Source organism: Arachis stenosperma, chromosome 2, assembly GCF_014773155.1.
Source record: "Arachis stenosperma cultivar V10309 chromosome 2, arast.V10309.gnm1.PFL2, whole genome shotgun sequence".
Classification (NCBI taxonomy): Eukaryota; Viridiplantae; Streptophyta; class Magnoliopsida; order Fabales; family Fabaceae; genus Arachis; species Arachis stenosperma.
Genome location: NC_080378.1, coordinates 101,701,438 through 101,723,086, shown reverse-complemented (window position 1 = coordinate 101,723,086; position 21,649 = coordinate 101,701,438). Strand labels below are relative to the sequence as shown.

Genomic DNA, 21,649 nt, shown 5'->3' with positions numbered 1-21,649 from the left:
ATAGTCTTAACTCTTAATTTGATAACTATACTCATTTCATTATGATCTAGCCTATTTGCATTTTTAATATGTTTCAAAACCCAAGTCTTATTTACACAGGATAGAGAAACTCATCAAAATCATGTTTGCAATGCCAAAACAGCAACCTCGTATCCATTGAACCACAGAAAACTACTTGTTAGGAACCACCATATCCTAAATATAAGACAAAAAGTTTCAAATGAACCAAAACTAAAAGCAACAAATAAAGGAGGGTGGAAAAGTAACTGATCTTTGGCATCCAAAATAAATTTTGGATGTAAACTAAACATGCTTTAACTAAATCTTAATCAAAAGTTCTCGACTTCCAATCTTCCGGCAGCTATGGTAGCTCCGCCAGCCAGAAAGGAAGAATGATGGAACAACCCTTTCTTTTTCTGTGGGTTACTACAATGTGTCAGTATGCTGGGTGGAATGAAATTCTGAGGGCACCGAGGGGTGTGTAAGGGTTTTTTTTTTCCATTTCTTAACAAAAAAGATTGGGCTACACTCTAGAGTCTAGATAGATTTAGAGTGATTTTGTTATCACGTAGGTTCGGATATTAACGGACCAATTGTGTAATTAATGTTAAGGACGGCAGCCGAGGCTTGGGCTAGTGGCACGATCTGTTGCCTCGCAAGTAGCTGCATCCGGGTTCAAATCCTAGTAGAGGTAATATGAACCCTTAAGTAAACTCATGTAGTGTGTGTGAGTGTGTTGAGTGGGTGTGTAATACATGAGTAATGCCTAGGATTAGGGGCTGTCTAATCCATCTGACCAAAAAAAAAAAAAAATGTTAAGGACGGGCACACGGAGGTCATCTTCCGTGGTTACAAGGTGAGTTTTCTTTTTCTATAGTTATATTTGTCAGATTATATATCTTTCATCGGTACAAATGGTCATTTATTCAAAAAGGACATTAATTTGTCTTAGAATAATAATTTTTTTTAGGTTCTAGTTGTCTTATAATAAAATTTGTTAGAGACATTTGTCCAATCAATATATTAAAATTTTGATTCAAAATAATGAAAGACCAATCTATTTTAAGAATTTCAAGAAAATAAAAATTTGTTAAAAATTAGAATGTCATATTTAAAATCCGTTGGAGATCAGTGTTTTCACAAGATAAGAAATTGATCTTAATTAATCATTTCATGGCTCATTAATCCACTCTTCGCGCCAATAGATTTTAATACATAGACTTATTAGGGAAGAAGACTTTGACATTGAGTTGAGGAAGAAAACAACTTTCATAGCTAGGAAGTAGGGACTAGGAAGGGTACTTTACAGCTTCTTGCCATTTTCGTCTTAGAGATATGACTTTATATTTATTTTTTGACGGACTATTGCCAATTTGGAATTCATCATAAAATAGTGTTTGGTTAATATAATATGAGAGAGGAAACAAAAATATTGAGAAGAAAGACATATTTAAATGGAAAATAAGAAATATCCATAGAATAACGGGATACAGAACAATTTTTAGACTAATTTCTACACTTTCAAAGTTCGCTTATCTCCAATATTTTATTCTAATACAGAAACCAAATGCGATATCCATTTATCTTACTTTCTTTTCTCTGCTAATTTCAATATTAGAGGATGGTGTGTAACAATTTTGTGCTTTTTTACATGGTTGATGTAGGAGCGGCAGAGTAAGTGTCGAACTAAGAACTCTTCATTAAAAAAAAAAAACTTTTAATTACTAAGTCAAACTCTTCAATTGAAAGTGCAACACTTTTATTTATATAAAAACCAAATCTATTTACTGATACATAAATACCAAATTACAATTCCAAAATCTCATTAGATTATTGAATAATGTATTTTTCGTGACCCACGAGTTAAAGACGGATATGGTTAGGACTGGTATGTTATAACTTATAAACCCTAGATAAAATTTGGTCTAAACCCTACCAATTGCCACTCCTCGGTGGATGGTTGCCGCAGCAAAATATTTATTTTTTCAATTTTAGGACCCTTCCTTCAGTTAGGTTCACATCATGGTAAACATCCTTTGTGGTCCATTCACTAGTTTGTCTTAAAACCATGAAGAAATCAAGGTGTGGGAGAGGCCGAAAGGGCCTTCAACTACGAGATTAGTCAATGAATGTGACAATTTGCCAATACCAAACCAGTTCCCCTATATTGTAAGGCAGTGCCCCGGACCCGGAATTCCACAATAGAGAGCACATCTACGATCCAATGACATCAATAATAAGTGTCTAGGATTTCTTTTTTTCACTGTGCCGTGGCTTATACGAACATTTTTCATAATTATTGAAACCTTGTTTTGTCAAATACAAAGCATTGAACAAACACATTGACAAAGTTTAACAAGCAACAACTTTTATATTTTTCACAATCGGCTTCTCTTTTGGGCAATAACAGGCTTAAAGCTAGCAAAACCAGTAACTTCCCTGCCAGTAACCAAAGTGTTGATGTCATATGTACCTTCATACGTATAAATAGGTTCTATATCGCAGAATGCCTGCAATAAAATGAAAACAAGTCAAATATTTAGTTGGAACTTAGAGTGCTACTAGACAATACTATTTATTCTCTTTTTTAATTCAACTATATTCATTCTAACTCAATTACATAACTTAATAAAGCTTCCACTACAGAATGGAGCAAAGAGCATTTTGATCATTATAAAGTTCCCATCTTTAATTCATTCATTACATTAGAATGTAGTTTCAACATAAGAAATCTTGAATCAAGAACTATGCATACCTTGGCGACAAGAAAATCAGCCAATATTCCATTGCCACCAAGTAATTCTCGTCCCAGAGCGGCTGTTTCTCTTGCTCTCAAGGTGATCCATGACTGAAAAGATATGCCAATATTCATTAACATGCTTCAATCAATCCGATTGCAAGGTATACAGATCAACTCCCAAACTTGAGTACGGGATTCTTGTAGGGGTTTATCAGGCTTTGGTATCTCCAATCACAATAGCGAACTTTTGTGGTATGCTTACTTGGTTTGAAATTTAGGGAGAGCAGAAAGAAGTTACAAAATGAATCATAAGAAATTACCTTGGCCAAGCTTGCATGTCCAGGAGTCATTTTACCACTCTCGTACAATTTGCAAAGGCGCCAACCAACGAGAAACATGGCTTGAACATTGCTAAGCATCTGAACAAGTTTCTGTTGGTTGATCTGGAAAGCTGCTAATGGTGCTCCAAACTGTTTCCTCTCCTTTAGATACCTATGACATATATCATAGATTCCCATGGATATGCCAATAGGTTGCCAAGCAACCATTACACGTGAGACAGCAAGTACCTGTTTTAAGGGAGCCAAAACAAATGAGCAACGTCTAACTCATGGGGTTGCAACTGCACATAGTTCAGTATGCATAGAGAAAGATACTCTATATATCACTTTTACTTTGTTATTTCCAGTACATGTAAAGCAACAAGATAAAAGTATTCATCAAGAAACAAATATATGATTTCATCTGACGCATGGGGAAGTAACTTGCTTGCATAAGAAAAATAAACTATTTGTGATTAACAATGGAATTAATTCCAATGTCTGATCAGTCTACAATCTCATAATTATGCCATTTAAATTTTCTGGTTTCATAAATCCAGTATTAATGGAGGATAACAGAAAATTAAAAATATTATTTTGACTCAATTAATGAATAAGTGTCAACTTTTAAATTTTCGCTTGAATTAAGATAATGATATAAATGTATTGTAGCTATGGAAGTTAACAAGTTACAAACTTCCCTCGACAGAAATAATTACTCTCTTTAACTACATTACTAATTTATTCTCTCATTCATTAATTTGGGGATATGAATGGGAAGAAAACAGTAATATTATACTAATTTGCTAAGTGGACATTTATTTGAGAACTGAGGGAGTAACACCTAATGAAATTGCATAGAACTACAACAGTATAGCAGCTGCCTGAAAAGATAACAGGAACCAAGAATGAAATATATATAATGCTTCACTCAAGTAATATAAGTTTCATCAGCAATACCTATATATGGAAAAAAGAACAATCCAGAAACACCACATAATCACACCTTGTTTGTGTCTTGAAAAGAGTTGACCCCTGTTAATCTGTCCTCATCAGGGATAAAAACTTTCTTCATAACAATGTCTCCATTTTGAACAATCCTGAGTCCAATTTTATTCTCTATTTTGGTGACGGTTAAACCAGGTGCATCCTTTTTTACAATATATCTGAATTTTTAGGTACAAACATGTAAAAAGATGTCATGTGACGCAGAATACATGAGGATAAATTAAAAAAAAATAATAATAATAACTGAGGGCATATTTATTAGTAGGACTTTCAGGTATATTAACATATAGTGGAGACTGATTTAAAATTTCATTTTGACACCGACATCCTTCTCTGCTCATGTATAATATTGATGATTAAGATGAAACATTATTTACAAGAAAGATGATAATTTAAAAAGGGTACTAACTTTATGTTTCGATAAGTATGATCATTCATGTCAAATCTGATAGTCAATATTTACTCCATTCATATGGTTAACTACTCCCATTTGATATGCTCCCTATAATGCTTTCATAGGCTATATTAGTGACATTTAAGCCTACGAACACGTTATTGTCAGGAATTAAACTTCTGTCTTGACCTAGACACATTCTTCAATTGTCCTTTTGTGTATGTGTGAACTTTATTTGTCGCAACAAGCATGCATTCAGTTAACATTCTAAGTTAAATCATTGCACTGATTCCCTCTCGTTTTTTTTTTTTCTTTGGTCTTCTGCAGCCTTTATATTAAATATATAATGTACACATTTTTCAAACAATGAAGGTAAGGATAAATATCAAATACCCATTTATCTGATTTGTAGAGGTATTCCTAGCAAAGATAACCAATATATCAGCAAATGTACTGTTTCCTATCCACCGCTTTTGGCCATCTAGGATCCAACCTCCTTCAACCTGATCATTTCAAAACAAACCAACACTATACTATCAGCATTATTGAACTACAGTATAATTGAAATATGATTGATTAAAAATCAAAGAGATGCTAATGCATCTTCCTTGAGAAGCAATTGGTAAACAAGTTGTACACAGGTATCACACCTTTGTTGCTGTAGTCTTCAAAGCACTGGCATCACTTCCATAGTCGGGCTCAGTCAAACCCTAATGTTAAGAAAATAACTTATCTCAGAAGTGTAAACTCAGCACAATGACAATGTTTTAATTACCACAGTAATTACATAGCAAGGGAAATAATTCAAATCGTGGCATTGTAACAATAGGAATCATGGGGAATAGCTAAAGACTTTATTATTTTTCTTGTTAAAAAAACTCTTACTTATTTCGCCATATATATATATATATATATATATATATATATATATATCAGTAAGTTGAGTGCAAGAAGCACCCAAAACAATACAGCCATGCTTGCTCTTCTCCTTTCTACAAATTCAACAGATGAAATACCAAGGAAGTCAACTTACCCAGCATCCTATAGTTTGAAACTGTGCCAAAGAAGGTAGATACTTTTGCTTCTGGGCTTCTGATCCACACAATGCTAATATGACAATTGATCAAAATTATAAAATATGAGCACAGGAACAATTGGCAGAAAACAGTCCAATATAAATTAAACAATAAATATTAGAAACTTGTCAAAGAAAGATAAGTGCTTTACCAATAGTAAGCATTGCTAAGGATGAATGAACCAAAATAAAAGTTGAACAGCTTGCATCAACTCTTGCAACTTCAGCAGTACCTACAGCACTACCAAGAATAGAAAGGCCAGGACAACCATAGCCCTGGGAATAAAAGCTTGCTAAGAACTCCATTCACCATGTGTAGTATCCAAAAACATATACAGAGAAGTACAAAGAAAACCTTGATTGTTCCACCAGCGAGACGCAATGCAGCAAGTTTTGGTATACACTGAAATGGGAACTTGGCCTTTTCCCAGTACTAGAAGAAACAAAAACAAAAACGAGACAAAACAACAAATAAAAATCAAATTAACAGAATCAAAATAGTGAGTTTTGATAAGGAAAGAGAAAACGTAATGGGAAGAAGAAGAAATTCACATGGTAATCATTTCCATCTAAAGAGAAAAAGCATCACAGAAACATACCTCAGTCATTACTGGTGCAATTTCTTTTTCCATACATTCTCTTACTTTCTTCCTAACTGCCTGCTCCTCTGGTGTCAATAAGTCATCGAATTGAAAATAATCTGAAGCTGTAATTTTCAAACAACATGACAGATAAAAATGGAAGTGAGTTCCTGAAGCATATCTCATTTCAGTCAATAATTAAATAATTACAAAAATATAATCTTACCAAGTTGTGAAATATGAAAGAATAACTAAGTTACAGAACAAAACTAAACTATATGCAATGACCTAATCCAGCTAAAGCTTCAAAAGCAACCTGATTCCTTATACAATGACCTAACCTATCAGATAAATTTCTTACCACAGGGAGGAAATACAGATGCTGGTGTTGCTTGTGGAAATGCATTAGAAACATCCAGTGGCGGTAAATTGAAATAGGACGGCATCGCCCTTTTGTTAGAATCATCTGAAAGAATAAAAAACTGTTCATTCAATTGCAGTAAACCAGCGAACAGACTATCTAACAAAATCAGAATAATCATATGATAAGGTGCAAGTCATCAGCATAAACCAAAGCAAAGTATACATAATTTTTAGTAAATATCAAATACACCAATCAAATCAAAATTCATACATTTTCAATTGCTTGCGAAGGAACACACTAACATACTGTTCTTCTACAAGAAAATTAAATTAAAAAATTTGACAAAATACATACCAAGGTAATCCCTTCCAAAACCAGACAGTGTTTTTATTCGTTAATATTTAATTCACCTTTCCATACCACGAATTGAATTCTACCAACGTAAACGTGAATTTAGGTTAGCTTAATTATGTTATCCCAAAATGTTTACTGATAGAATCAAAATCTGAGCTTTATTTATTACGAAGAAAGACCAGCAAAAATATCTTAGAACAATAATAAAATCAAATCATGTAAATAATCCAGATATTATGATCTGAAAAACGAGATCACGAATGAAGCTGAAAATCAGAGTGGTCCGAACTCGGTGAAATAGCGCACGGAACATATATAATTAAGAAAATGGAACGTTGAAGGAAGAAGCAAACCTTGATTGGAAGAAGAGTGGATTGCCATGGTGGAGATGCGAAGGTGAAAGGGAAATGGAAGTAGAAGAAGTGAACAAGAGTGATGGGAAGAAGAAAAATAAAAATGCAATTAGTTTACTTGTTTTTGTTTATTAACAAATAGAGAAAAATGGAGGGAACGGCACGCAACTCAATGTGTTAGCCACCTTCCACGTCATTAATACTGGTCTGGATTATTATCAGGCTACTAGTTCTACAATCTTTTACCCACCCGAGTGCCTACCTTGGATTTTTGTCGGTTAACCAAAAAGTGCCATCTGGTTTTGTCCAAAGTTTGACTCTCTAATTTTATGCTAATAATGGTTTAGACTTGTAATTAGTTATCAGTCAATTTACATAAATAAATTATTTGTCCTTCGAATTTATGTTATTATATTCTTTTAAATATGAAGACGCATATACATTATTTTATATATTTATAAAAATTATTATTGGCAGTAGCGATTTATTTGGAAAACACAGAAACCGCTAAAAATTATGCACCCACATTTTTGAGGTTTTATCAAATCTCATCCTAGTCTTAGTTGGGGTTCGAACTTGGTGCAGCTTGTTTAAGAGGCAATATAATTGCCACTTGATCCAAGCCTCCGCAGCGTTGTTTTATTAGCTCAACTTATTTTGTTTTGTTGAGTTTTTTTAATTTTATTTTGTGTTTGTGATTGAATAACTTAACTAAAACTAAAAAAAAAGATTATAGACATTTTTGCCCAAAAATACTATCCACGGATTTTTTTTCACAAAATATCCAATGAATTTGTTTCTAACAAAATAGCTCACGTTAGTGAAAATCAAAAAATTTTTACTTTACTTATAATTTTTACTTCTTAATATCAGTTTCTATTTTATTCTTTTATATATATATTTGCATCCCAAAAAAGTATGTACTCCTTATATTGTATTGTGAAATTTGAGAATTTTATATTTTTATTTTTTATATTTTAAATTCTAAGTTCTATATTTTTTTAATAAAAAAAATATTTTTGTTATCTTTAAAGAAAATTCTAAAATTTTGTGTTCCATATTTATTGTGATATTTTCTTTAAAGATATAAAAAATATTTTCCTTCATTAAAAAAAATATAGAACTTAAAATTCAAAATATAAAAAATAAAAATAAAAAATTCTCAAATTTCACAATACAAAATACAAAAGTACAAGAAGTACGTACTTTTTTGGGATATATATATATAAGAACAAAATAGAAACTCACGTTAGGAAGTAAAAAATTGTAAGTAAAGTAAAAATTTCAAGAAACTTAGGATAGTATTTGTTGGGTATGTCTAAAATGAGCTCAACATTATGTGTTTATTGAATGAGTCACACTTATATAGGCTATTAGATTTTATTAGATGAAAATCAAAGACTAATATAAAAGAACAGTATTGATGAATTCTAATAAATATAAAATATCCTAGTACATAAATAAATGCTTTAAATGGCAATAATTTAATACACAATATTTTAAACGGTAATAGAATCTTTTATTTTTAAATAATTAAATATAAAATATATGAGTATTTTTTATTTATTAAAATTAATTATTATGAAAATATTTTTTATAATATTAAAAAATTATATTAAAATAATATTTTAAACTATAACTAACATAAAAATATAAAATAATTAAAATTTTATTGTATATTACTTGACAAATAATTAAATTATTATATTTAAAATTTATTAACTAACTATGTTTATTAAAGATATTATTATATAATATAATTTTTTATAAAAATATTTTAAAAATATAATTTATTTAAAATATTATATATAATACATGAAAATATTAATTTTTTATTTTTTTATTTTTTTAAAAAACAGAATAAATAATATAATTTTAAATATATACCTAAATAAAAAATTAATATTTTCATGTATTATATATAACTTTAATATTTTTATAAATATTTTTATGAAAAATTATATTATATAATAATATCTTTAATAAAATTAGTTAGTTAATAAATTTTGAATAGAATAATCTAATTATTTATTAAGTAATATAAAATAAAATTTTAATGATTTTATATTTTTATTATAGTTTAAAATATTATTTTAATATAATTTTTTAATATTATAACAAAGTTTTGCACAATAATTAATTTTATTAAATAAAAAATACTCATATATTTTTTATTTATATATTTTATATTTAATTATTTAAGAATAAAAGATTCTGCTGCCGTTTAAAGTATTGTGTATTAAAGTATTGTCATTTAAAGTATTTATTTATATACTAGGATATTCTATATTTATTAGAGTCCATCAATGCTTTTCTTTTATATTAGCATTTATTTTTCATCTAATAAAATCTAATGGCCTATATAAGTATAGCTCATTCAATAAGCACATAATTGTTGAGCTCGTTTTAGACATATCCATATTTTTGGACAAAAATGTCTATAAATTTTTTTTTTAATTTTTAGTTAAGTAATTCAATCACAGACATAGAATAAAATTAAAAAAACTCAACAAAACAAAATAAGTTGAGCTAATAAAATAATATCTAAACATATAAGAGATTTTCTAAAATCACATTCCGATACACACTAAACTAAATCAAAGCCATGCATTCTCCCTCACCAAACAAAATAAAGCCAAAACTCTAGTTCATAAGCAAGAAATACAAATAAAACACCATATAAGATTATTATCAAAATTCGATCTTGCTAAGACTACTCCGCATGCCCATGTATATGAAGACAAGATATGAAAAATCATAACATAGCTTATGTGTGCGGGGAAGTGTACATAAACAGCTATTGGCAGTAGCGGTTTATGGCCAAGCATCAATAAACAAAAATCGCAACAGCCTCTAGCGGTTTTTGTGTTCCCCCATTTGCATGTAATCCGCGGCTGGTTATAGCGAATTATGTATTTCCGTAAACTGCTACTAACAGCAGCGGTTTCTATAGATATATGAAACAATGTATTTGCGTCTTCATGTTTGAAAGAATGCGATTGCGTAAATTTAAAGGACAAACAATTTATTTATGTAAATTGTCTTAGTTATGGTATCAGTAAAAATTATTATTTTTTACATTAATTAATTTTTAATGTTTAAAAGTATATATTAAAAATATATTGTTGAATTACTAAATAAAAAAATTAAATTAATAATTAAAAATAATAGTCAAAAACAATAAAATTTTATTGATTTATACATATTTTTATTATATTGCTATTACACTATTAATACATTACAAAAAAATAATTAATAGGATAAATGACATAAATAAAACAAATGGGTTCTAGTATTATATTAATGTTCTAAAATAAAACAGTTTATATGTATGTCTTGTTTTGGTAATAAAACTATGTAAATTGAAGCTACTTAATTCGATTTACAAGAATTTTATGTAAATCGAATTCATTTTATTTGATTTAGCTAGTGTTACAACAAGTTTATATAAATCGAATTCATTTTATTCGATTTATTAAGGAGTGTTCATAGCATAATTCGAAACAAGTTTTGATTTACTTCCTTTGATGCACCCAAAGTAAATCGAATCTAATTGATTCAATTTACTAATATACGGTTGCAATTGTATAAATCGAATTAAATTAATTCGATTTACAAAGGAATATATTCTATATAAATACGATAAAAATGTTAGGTATTTATTAGAGTGGAATTCACAATGGCTGTTTTAGATAGTTTTTTAGTTCTTGTGCACTCCAGAGGGACAATTAAGAAAAAAAATGCAAGAGTAAATAAAATTTACTGATAAGGATCTGTTGAGTGTCTTTAATTCTTTATCAAATCTTCTACAAGTTTTGTTGAGTTTCAAAATATTATAATTCAAAAACTAGGATTGCATGACATGAAACAAGTGGAGAAGTTATTTATAGAATTTTGATTTCTGTTATTTGAGATGGGGTGAAGTACAACTTTTTTGTAATAGACAATGACGGTGATTTGCAAACTTTGTTTCACTGTTACCGTCAGTTTTTCGAGGTGAGAACCCATGAACTATTGGGCAAGTTTGGAGATGTGGTCTCTAGTTCAGTAGCAATGTAGGATCGAATTGAAATAATCAATCAATAGCAATGACAGTAGCCTCTAGTCCAACCTCTGTTATTACCTCTTCATATGTGCTTGTAATTGCACCTGCGGCAATTTTAGTGGCATCTTCGTCCTTCGTATCTGATCTAAACCGCGATGATAATGTAGAAATAGGTGATAATCAATCTTTCGATGAATTTATTATTATTGTAATGGCAGATATTCTTGTTATGATCTAGTTTCTCGGGAGGTTGGAGAACCAGATGCCATGAAAGATGTGCTGCAAGATGACGATAACGTGGAGCCTGCCATTATTGATGAGGATAGCAATGATGATCTGGAGAGAAGTATTTCAGTTGGGAGTGATGGAGCATCGAGCTCGGGAACTCAGTAATACCCCCTATACTTTTCGACTTTAGATTTGGAGGCTATGACACGGCATGGGTTCCCCGGTGTAGAATCTGACTTTGAACCTCTAGTGCGCTATAAGGCATCCATGTGAAATGTTAACGAGAAATTATTTATAAAGGTCATAATTCGACATTACAAACTAGACTAACCGACGTTTAATAAAACTACAGTAATACTCACATTCTCGACCTGCAGTAAATCTATCATCAACCTCCAATGCGCCACTCTAGGCCCTTTCACTCAATGTTGGCTAATATCCTAACCACCTGCCATACGATACATTAGTTCAACAATGGTAATATATGGAAAACATATTTAATTAACATAACATATTTACACATAAGTATCTCGATGCCAACAGCCAATGAAATGTGCCAAACCCATGAGGCTTTAAACCCAAGAAACACCAGAAAATCCATGACTGAAGGAGCTACAGTGGACTAAGCAACTTTACGATGTTTCTGTTGGCCACACGACACATGCATCAATATAACCACGCAAGAGCAGCAGGCCTCCAATTGTATCTGCCCATGTTCTCTAACCTAGCTATGTACAGTAGCCTCTAGATGTGAAGATGTGTACCAGATTTGTTCCCAACGAGATGAATTGATAATAACATCATGATGTACGCCCCTTGCATATCTCCTCACTGTTTCCTCGTCTGCGTCCTGAGGAAGCTCACTGAATATATCCTACATCCAAGTACAACTCATAGTAAACTTGTCGATATAGTTTCCAGGCGGTAAGACACTCAGTAGCTCCTCGAACCAAGTCCATGCAAGTCGGCCACCTTCAATGTACCTCTCAAAGTCCGTCCGACATCCACTAACATAGTCACCGTCAGTCGGGAGGCCTAACTGGTATGCTACATCCTATAGCGTAATTGTGCATTCTCCGAACGACATATAAAAAGTATACGTCTTCGGATGCTATCCTCTACGAATGCACTAACTAGTGACTCATCCAACCTAAGCTAATGGTTGTTGAGTCTTATAAGATGGTATAATTTGACCATTTACAAATACGATATGATCCTATTGTCCAAGGACATACCATGTTGTCTTCTCATGCTAGTAATACATTAGACGAGCTGCATAATGATAAAAAAAAATTTTAAAAACCATAATAATTAACAATACAATACAATACGTTAAACGAATTTTAAATTACGCATGTTCTATTGGAATAAATACCAATAGCCAAAATTATCATCTTAGAATACATTAATCGTATTCATAAAAATTAAATTCTCACTAAATCTAAATTTACCAAACACAAGCAATACTGAAAAAAATTAATATAAAATATAAAACAATTGTTGCTGATATTTTTAACTTAAAGTAACTTTTAAAAAAACTTGTAGTTACTAGTCATTCTAATATTTATAGTTTTAAAATTCTAACAAACTTTTTAATTATTACTCTAACTAATATTTGTAGTTTCAAAATTCTAACAAAATTCTAATTCACTATTGTAACTAACATTTATACCTAAGTTTAAGAATTCTAATTAACGATTATAATTAAATACTCTGAAAGACTTAATATTGCTAACATTTCTAATCTATCTTAAAGAAAAAAAATTATTTACTATCTTCATTGATACTACCAACAATATGAACAACCCCGTCCAAATAATAAATACGATCCAAATCATCTTTTATATCCGCAACTTCAAATCTTATCGTGTTAAGACCTCACTTTTCTCAAATTTCTCTGAAGACAGGGACTCATTCTCCTTTTCCTTTCTTTCTCTTCTCATACATTATTTCTTTTTTTTATTCTTTCTATTCTCTTCATATTATTTTTTTCCTTTCTTTTCTCTTCTCTTTTCATCTTTTCTTTTTTCTCTCTCTCTTCTTCTTTTCATGATGATTTTATTTTCTATTTCTTATTTCTAAATTCTTTTCTTTTCAACTGTTCATTTATTTGAATACCAAAAAATTTTTTTTATTTTATTTGTTTTGTTTAAATATGTCATTAATAAAATATTTTATTCAAAAAAATTAGATTTTAAGTTGAATTATATAACATTATAAAAAATAGCATAGAAAAAATGAAAAAAATTTAGTTAAAAATACAATTATATTAAACCATAAAAATTTTTTAATTAAATAATATAGAAGAATAATACATAAATTTTAATAAAAAAAAAACTTGGCTGAATAACATATAAGTTGTTTTAAATGGTGCGAATTTTTTAGTTGAATAACACAAAAAAAGAACATAAAAATTTCAATTGAAAAATATAAAAATTTTAGTTGAATAACATAAAAAATGTAACTTAAATAGCACATGTCATAAAACTTTTGTGCTTTATCGTAAAAAGATTTATGTATTTTCTTCTTATATTTCCCTTCAAAAAGTTATTTGTTTACCTTTAAAAGATTTTGTATTGATCGTCGTAAAATTTCTATATTTATTGTCAATAAATTTTTGTATGTATCATTCAAAATAATAAGTTAACATAAATTTTAAAAGAAATATTTAACCTCAGAACAATTTAAGTGAAGAGAGAAAGTGCAAGATTAAGGTAAAAAACTAAAAATTGGTAGTCCAATCCACATCAAGTTTTGGGCCAAATTGGATTGGATAAACATGAAAAGAAACGTGTCAACAAAAGCAGCAGAAAATATTGAGAAGTGGAGATGCGGGGTATCGATCCCCGTACCTCTCGCATGCTAAGCGAGCGCTCTACCATCTGAGCTACATCCCCGTCTTGGTACTTTCTTTGCCACTTATTAAAATTGATATTTAAAATTGAGAAGTTAAAATAAGCATTTACTTTGTTCCCTTCTGGTTTCAGATTCTCTTGAAGAATATTAGAGTGCTAGCATAATTTATTGTTTTTGATTCACAGTTAGTCAGTAATATTTAATATGTTATTGGATTGTTAGATTAAAGGAGTTAGGACTCTTTCTAATTTTTTTGTGTTGATTGAACTCTGCCTATGGCTTCCAGTTTTACCTGTTGCTAAATGCTGAGAGGCTTGTCTTTAGATGAGAAAAATTGCTACACGTTTTCTATGATGCTCTTATATGGTTCTGCTAGGAACCAACTAAAAGTGTAGTCAATTAGAGCCAACTAATTGAAAAACGGGCTTGTTATAAACAAAAAAAATCCATTATCTTAGTTTTTTAAATTTCAAAATTAAAAATAAAAGGAGTTGGTATGAGTGAAATTCAAAATAAAAGAAGTTGGTATGAGTTGGCTTATGTTATAGTTGATTTTCTAAACTTTTTCTACAGATAATAGTCTTATTTGTGCAATAGATGTTCAAGAAGATAATTAGGCAAAGAAAAATATAATGTGTATTCATTCTTGTATTGTATAGTAAGATAATACACTATTGTGTAAAATTTACACACCATTCAAAAGTATTATCTTAGGGGCTAATTTGAATCCGATTTTAAATTTGAGACACTATTTTAACTGTTAACTCAATTAGGATGTGTATATCAATTCCATGTGAGCACATAGTATTTTTAAGATTAGGAAAGATTTAAAACGTTCAAGTGATTCAATATCAACTAAAGAAACTCATTCCAAATAACTTTTTGGCACTTGTTTGAAAAGTATCTTTTTTTTTATTTTTAGTGTGTCTGAAAAATTTTTAATAGTAAAAAAAATATTAGAAAAATAAAAAATATATTTTTTAAAAAAATTATCATTTACGTTTTTTTTTAAATATTATTTTACTTAAAAAAATATCTTAAGATAAAAATGTATTTTTATATTGTATTCAAACATAATTAATAAATAAAAAAAATATTTTTACATAAAATATCCAAACATCAAATAACTTTTATTTTTTCATAAAATCTTTTAAAAAATTCACTTAATTTTTTTTTTAAAAAACTAACTCAAACAAATTCTTAATTTTGTTATGGTTAAAACTTTCATGTTCAAAACAGCTTTTTATAAAGTTAACTGAAATAACAATTGAAGTTGCAATCACCAAAGAGTGCATATCTGACTGCATATACTAACAAGTTTTGTAACGGGGAGGGTTCAAAACTGAGAACATATTATAAAAAGTTGAAAACTACGTGAAAAACTAAAACCAATGATTTCTGAATCAATTATTTGCCTTAGAGACTTACAGTGTACATAACACAAATTACAAAAAGACTAAAAAAATTATGATCTCGGTAGCATTCAGTTAGCATCCAGTTTGTATGCTCTAATTCGTGTCTGGAAACTTTGTTGAACCTAACATCTTTTCTGGTACCTCCGGCAATCCGCTACCTGACGGTCTTACGGCCGGACAGAACCTTAAATACCGTTGACGTATAGTGGATTCGCTATTCTTCTGCTAACAAGGTCCCTCAACTCAATTTCACCAGGGAACCTCTTCTGCTGCAGCTTGGAGAAAATCTAAAATGTTCAAAGAAACAAGATCATCATGGAAAGTATGAGATGTTTAATATGCTATGAGCCTAACTGCTTTCATAGTTCTATATTACTTGATGTGTTTCCTGTTGGCATTAGCAGCTACAGATTACACGCAACCATCGTTAACAATCGCTTTATCCCCCTATTGATTCCTAACAAAACTATCATCAGTTTAAAATTCGTCCATGGGAAATGAAAACCTCTAGCAAGGTTATCAAACTGGTTAGTTAACTCATAAGTCTCCAAATTGAGTTCACGAATCAAGTTTGCTAAGTTTTATGAGTTTAGATGAGTTATCGAGTTTGATTCGCTTGAACTTCAGCATAGTCCTTGAGAACTAAAAATGTCGGGTCAAATTAGTCCTTTCTGATAAGAAGTATTTGTAAGAGACTAATCTATTCCAGCAAAGAACCGATTTGACCCACAATTTTTACTTTAAGGAACTATGCCGGAGGTCTTCAGTCCTCGTGGACAAATTCATTCTAGTGATGCTTTGTTCCGGTACCAACCGCGGACTTTTACACTAAATTAATACTAATTAATTTGAAGCACTAAGCATAAGTCCATGACCAAGGACTTACCAAGTCACCATTGCAATATACTTCAAAAGCACCAGAACTCTGTAAGAAAGACTGAAGGAAGTTCCCGAGAAGCCAAATGCTTGCCATGCTTCCAAACCTGTTGGCACGCAAAGAATAGTACCATGCCGGAGGAGTTATTCCCAACCTCGGGAATATCTGCTCTCCTGCAGATATTGTTATAATAAGTCCGAGTTGCACCACCGGTACTACTTTGCTGAGAAGTCGCTTCGGAAGTGGAGCGGGATAGTTAGCCAAAACAACATTGATCCCAGGGAATTCTGCCTCCAACATGTTCTTAACCGTTACTGCATTTCCCCTAGGGAAAAGGTCATGAATATTACACACCAAAAGGTTAAGGTTTAGGACTTGTTATGCTTTAAAAAATGTGGATTCCACAAATTAAACTAATTATCAATGAATGCAGATCCTAACAAACTTGGTTAAGAACATCAGTTCCAACATCCAAAGTTTAGTCCGTTTTGTGATAATTTACAACATTTGTTAGATTTTCACATTCTCATGGAGATTCTAATGCCACAAAAAAAAGAAATAAGAATTTTAATACACTTCAAAGATGTCAAAATGAGAACAGGGTTTTCCGTCTAATTTTTCAAATAACCACTAAACAAATAAATCTAACTTAGGGACAAGTAATTTCCAATAGATGTTGTGATTCTAATAAATAAATAATTAACACTAAACCTCATCAAGACTTTCCTTAATTTAGCTGCCAAAAACAGCGATATCTACACACAATTTTATTCCAAAAACACAATTTTATTAAAGTAGAACTCATCATTCATCAACTAAATTAAAAAAGTAAGATCAAATAAAATAAAGAGCTACTAGAAATTGGACAAACTTGTAGGAACAGGAAGTGCAGAAGTCAATGTTTACAGTGTTGCCAACACCAATTGGGCCAATACCGCTCTGTTTCTGCATTTTGAATAAGAAACGAAAAAAAAAACAGCATATCAGAAAAATCTTTTACAGAATAAAAACAAAAAAGAACAAAACTTTGCATGACCCATATAAACAAAATAGTAAATTTAGAACTGGAAAATTGAGGGGTGCAAATGAAGAAAATAAAAAATGAAAAAAGAGAACCTGGGTAGGGAATTCGAGGAGGGGTTCCTGAATATGGGTGGTAGTTTGAGGGTTATTAGGTTGAGTTGAAGGGGGATGGTGGTGGTGGTGGTGATGTGGTGTTGGTTTAGAAGGTGGTGGAGGAGAGAAGAGGTTGAAAACATCTGAGAAGAACAAGAAGATTGGTAACCCAACAAGGAGAATTTGGGTTCGATCCATGATTGCAAACAGAGGAAGAGAGAGAAAGAGAGAAACAGAATGTGATGATCTAACAAGTGGTGTTTTTGGGGGAGATTGTGAGTGAAGTGAAATTGTGTTAGCTAACACCCTCGCAGCCCAAACGAGGTAAATTGTCTTTCGGAGTTTTATACGTTGCCACTGTTGAAGCGGATTTTAACCGCCGGCTAATTTTCTTTTTTCTTGAAAACTCATGTTTGAGTCCCATTAAATTAGTGTGTTTATTTATAGTAAATTTCTAGTAAAAAAAATAAAAATTTTAAAAAAAATTATTAAAAAATTTAATGTACTATTAAAAAAAGATAATTTAAAAAAAATAATTAAATATTTTATAAAATCTTTTAAAAAAAGATAATTTAAAAAAAATAATTTTTTTAAAATTCAACTAAATACACCCTAAAATTTAATGTATTTCAGCATGATGCGAAGTTAAATATCAACAAATTAGATGTTCAAATTTTAAAATACATAAATCTGATCTTCATATTTGTAGTTTTTATTTATTTATTTTAAATACGCAAATCTGGCCCTTAGATTTACGTTCTGTTACGGTGGGTAACCAGAGATTAATAAGATGGACGACGTTGGATGGCCCAAGTGTATGAAGGAGGAGAACTCCGAGTGTGTCTGCAACTCGGGAGGCTCCGTCCGACTTGCTCGCGTGCAGGAATGGGGGGTGGTACCTGCAAAGACACTCCGATGCCTAAGTTAGCAAGAGTGTGAGCAGGTCTAGAGAGTATTGGGCTTAGAGATACCTGAGGGGTGTCAGTGTATTTATAGTGGTGAGCCAATAACCACCGTTGGAGTAGTGCCATATTTTTAGGGTGTTAACCGTCCCATTATTTTGGGGAGGTTAAGATATGGCTTTATGAAACGGTTTGAGAGATTTTGGGGGCGGTTACACATTTAAATGAGTGTTTATCTGCCAGCTAATCTCATATCCGACTTCTTTATGCTAAGTCGTGGTTGACACCGACTTCTTTAGGTGGAGATCGGTGCTTAGCTAGGCTTGATCTATTGGGTCAGGCCTTTTGGTTGGACCTGGGCCCTTAGCATTGGGCCAGGGTATGAACAGTGCCCCTACTTGAGCCCAAGATCCTGCTAAGGTTTGGGATCAAGTATTCAACTCGGGTTCGTAGCCGATTTTCACGGGTTTTGAAACCGACGTGATTTTCGCGACCTTTTGTTTCTGACAGTTACGTCAATTCAAGCGTCGTGTCCGTTGATGGATCATTTAGGGATTGAGGGCTTTGGTAACGGTGCAATCTCATTAATGACTGCTTTGTTTTTACCATTATGCCCCTTAGCCTATTTATAAATTCTTTCCCTCTCTTTCGTTTTTCCGTTTCTGCAATCTTTCAAACTTCTCCTTTCCCTGCTCGTGCCGCATTCTTGTGTTCGAAGATTTCCGTTCTTTCCAACCTTCATTTCTTTGGATAAAGGTTAGTTTTGTTTCTTCTATGCCATGCTTTACATTTGCATGTTTTGTTTTGTGAGTGGATAGGTTGGCCTGTAGATTCTAGCTTCGCGTCTCTCCTCTTTAGGGGCCGTGTTTTTTGATTTTTCTTTTTCTTTTTCTTTTTGTAGGTTTCTGCCACTTTTCTTTATATAAAAAATGGCTTCCGTAGACATTCTTTCTCAGTGGGTTGATGTTACGGTCCTTGGGGAGGAGCCGTTGGTCGATGCTGAGTTTATCACTCACCTTCGTACTCATCACCGGCTCTGTACTTCGGAGGAGGACGAGCCAAAATATGAACTGATAACCCCGGGTCCTGAAGACCGGGTCTGTTTTGGGAGAGTTAATGAGGCGGCCCCTCATTTTTTCTTCATGTATGAGTGTATGATCACCCGCTTGGGTGTTTTTCTTCCTTTCTCGGATTTCGAGATATCTGTTTTGCACCACTGTAAAGTTGCCCCTACTCAACTTCACCCCAATTCTTGGGGTTTTTTGAAGATCTACCAGTTTATTAGCCACGCTCTGGACTTTCCGACCTCTCTGAGGATTTTCTTCTTTCTTTTTCATATGACTAAGCCCTTTAGCGGGCTAAACAACAAACAGCAGTGGGTATCCTTCCGAGCCATACAAGGTCGGAGGATTTTTACCCTTTTCGACGAATCTTTCCATGATTTCAAAAACTTCTTTTTCAAAGTTCAAGCCGTAGAGGGTCACCACCCCTTTTTCCTTGATGAGCACTCCTCCCCTCGCTTTCCCCTTTATTGGTTGCCGGCCTCCCCTTGTGAGAAATATGGTCCAGATGATCTGGACGAGGTGGAGGCGGCCATTGTGGGGTTTTTCCGAGAAGCGTGGGGGAGGTCCCCATACTTGGATACCAGGAAAATCCTTCAGGGAACGCCGACTTTTGTTCAAACCCAATTAGGTAGTGCATGCATCCTTGATTTCCGAGTTGTTTCTACCGACTTTGAACATTACCGACTTGAACATTACCGACTTATGACTGTTGGTTGTTTTTCTTGTAGATATGGCAAAAAAGAATGCTCAGGAGGCTTACCAAAGGGTCCAGGAGGCTAAGGCGAAGTCCCGGGCTAGGTCGGGGGGTGCCAGGGCGATCACCTCTCCTCCTCCTCTTCCTCCTCCTCCTACAAATACTGGGACTCCCTCTCAACCTATTGTTATTTCTTCCTCAAGTTTGTCTCGACCACCCCCTTCTTCCCAAATTCTCTCCGAGCCAGAGAAGAAGAAGCGCAAGACTTCAGAGTCTGGCTCTTCTTCTTTTGATGGTGGGGTTAAGGCGGATGCCCTGGCATTCGTCCGAAAGAACATCTATCCTTTTATAAATATGGATGATGTTTCTGTTCGAAACCACCTTACCACCATGGCCGAGGAAAGTTTTAGGACGGCGGGTGTTTGTGGCAAACTTTTGGACATTTTTGAGAAGACTCCCCTCAGCTCTTTGGGGGCATCCTCGAAGGTTGAGGAGTTGGAGGGGAGGATTCTTCTTTATGAAAAACATGAGAAGGAGTTGAAGGAGGAGAGAGATAAGTTGAAGAAGGAGAGGGATCACCTTAAGGAGGAGGAGGGTAAGCTGCGGGCTCAATGTACTTTGGAGGCGAACTTGAGGAAAACGGCACAAGACAGCTATCACAGTTTATTTCAGGATATTGTGGCCGTGAGGAAGGACTTACTGAACTCTCGGAACGCATACGCCGAGTTGGAGGACTCTATTGCCGATGGTGCCGAGGAGTCTTGGAGAATTTTCTTGGAACAAGTCAGAGTTATCGCTCCCGACTTGGATCTTTCTCCTCTACATCCTGACAAGGTAGTTATTGATGGCGCCATCGTTTATCCTCTTGTCCCCGAGGTTGTTTCCGAGTCAGATTTGAAGACTCGGGGGCAGAGGATTATTGAGTCTCCTCCTCGAGATCCTCCGAGTTCGTCCTCCGTTCCTCCGACTTCCTCTTCAGCTCCTCCTCCTGGTCCTGGTGGTGGTGGTTCCTCTACTCCTTTGAAGAAGTGACTTTTTATTTTTATGGCTATATGGGGGCCCGGCCTGTGGGTCCCCCCTTTTTTAAACTCATTTATTGTTGTTGGTTTGTGCGAACAATTTTTGGCCTTTTAAGGCCGTAAACAAAATGTTCCGCTCTGTGCCCTTTTTTGGATAAGGGCTTTTAAACAAAAGTGGATGCTTTTCCTGAGTTCCCCTTAGCTTTTTCTTGAAAACCTTTTCTTTTTGGATTGTTTGTTTTTC

The 21,649-nt window shown here is 32.7% G+C and overlaps 2 protein-coding genes and 1 non-coding gene across 3 annotated transcripts; all 3 read right to left on the bottom strand.

Annotated features, from left to right (window-relative positions):
- Positions 1-2,215: 2,215 nt before the first annotated feature.
- Positions 2,216-7,419, bottom strand: LOC130961420 (acyl-coenzyme A oxidase 4, peroxisomal). Its single transcript, XM_057887305.1, has 12 exons — positions 7,190-7,419; positions 6,480-6,584; positions 6,137-6,243; positions 5,893-5,970; positions 5,690-5,813; positions 5,496-5,569; positions 5,113-5,172; positions 4,856-4,965; positions 4,067-4,226; positions 3,061-3,309; positions 2,756-2,848; positions 2,216-2,510 (listed from the first exon to the last, which is right to left on the bottom strand). Exons 1-12 carry the CDS (start codon positions 7,215-7,217, stop codon positions 2,379-2,381), a joined length of 1,320 nt encoding a protein of 439 aa, XP_057743288.1. The 5' UTR covers positions 7,218-7,419; the 3' UTR covers positions 2,216-2,378.
- Positions 7,420-14,286: 6,867 nt separating this feature from the next.
- TRNAA-AGC (transfer RNA alanine (anticodon AGC)) lies at positions 14,287-14,359 on the bottom strand. The gene has a single exon. It is a non-coding gene; the product is annotated as a tRNA-Ala (tRNA).
- Positions 14,360-15,591: 1,232 nt separating this feature from the next.
- On the bottom strand, positions 15,592-18,039 carry LOC130960422 (selT-like protein). The gene is made up of 4 exons (XM_057885813.1): positions 17,727-18,039; positions 17,482-17,555; positions 16,620-16,935; positions 15,592-16,020 (listed from the first exon to the last, which is right to left on the bottom strand). Exons 1-4 carry the CDS (start codon positions 17,922-17,924, stop codon positions 15,919-15,921), a joined length of 690 nt encoding a protein of 229 aa, XP_057741796.1. The 5' UTR covers positions 17,925-18,039; the 3' UTR covers positions 15,592-15,918.
- Between the last annotated feature and the right edge of the window lie 3,610 nt (positions 18,040-21,649).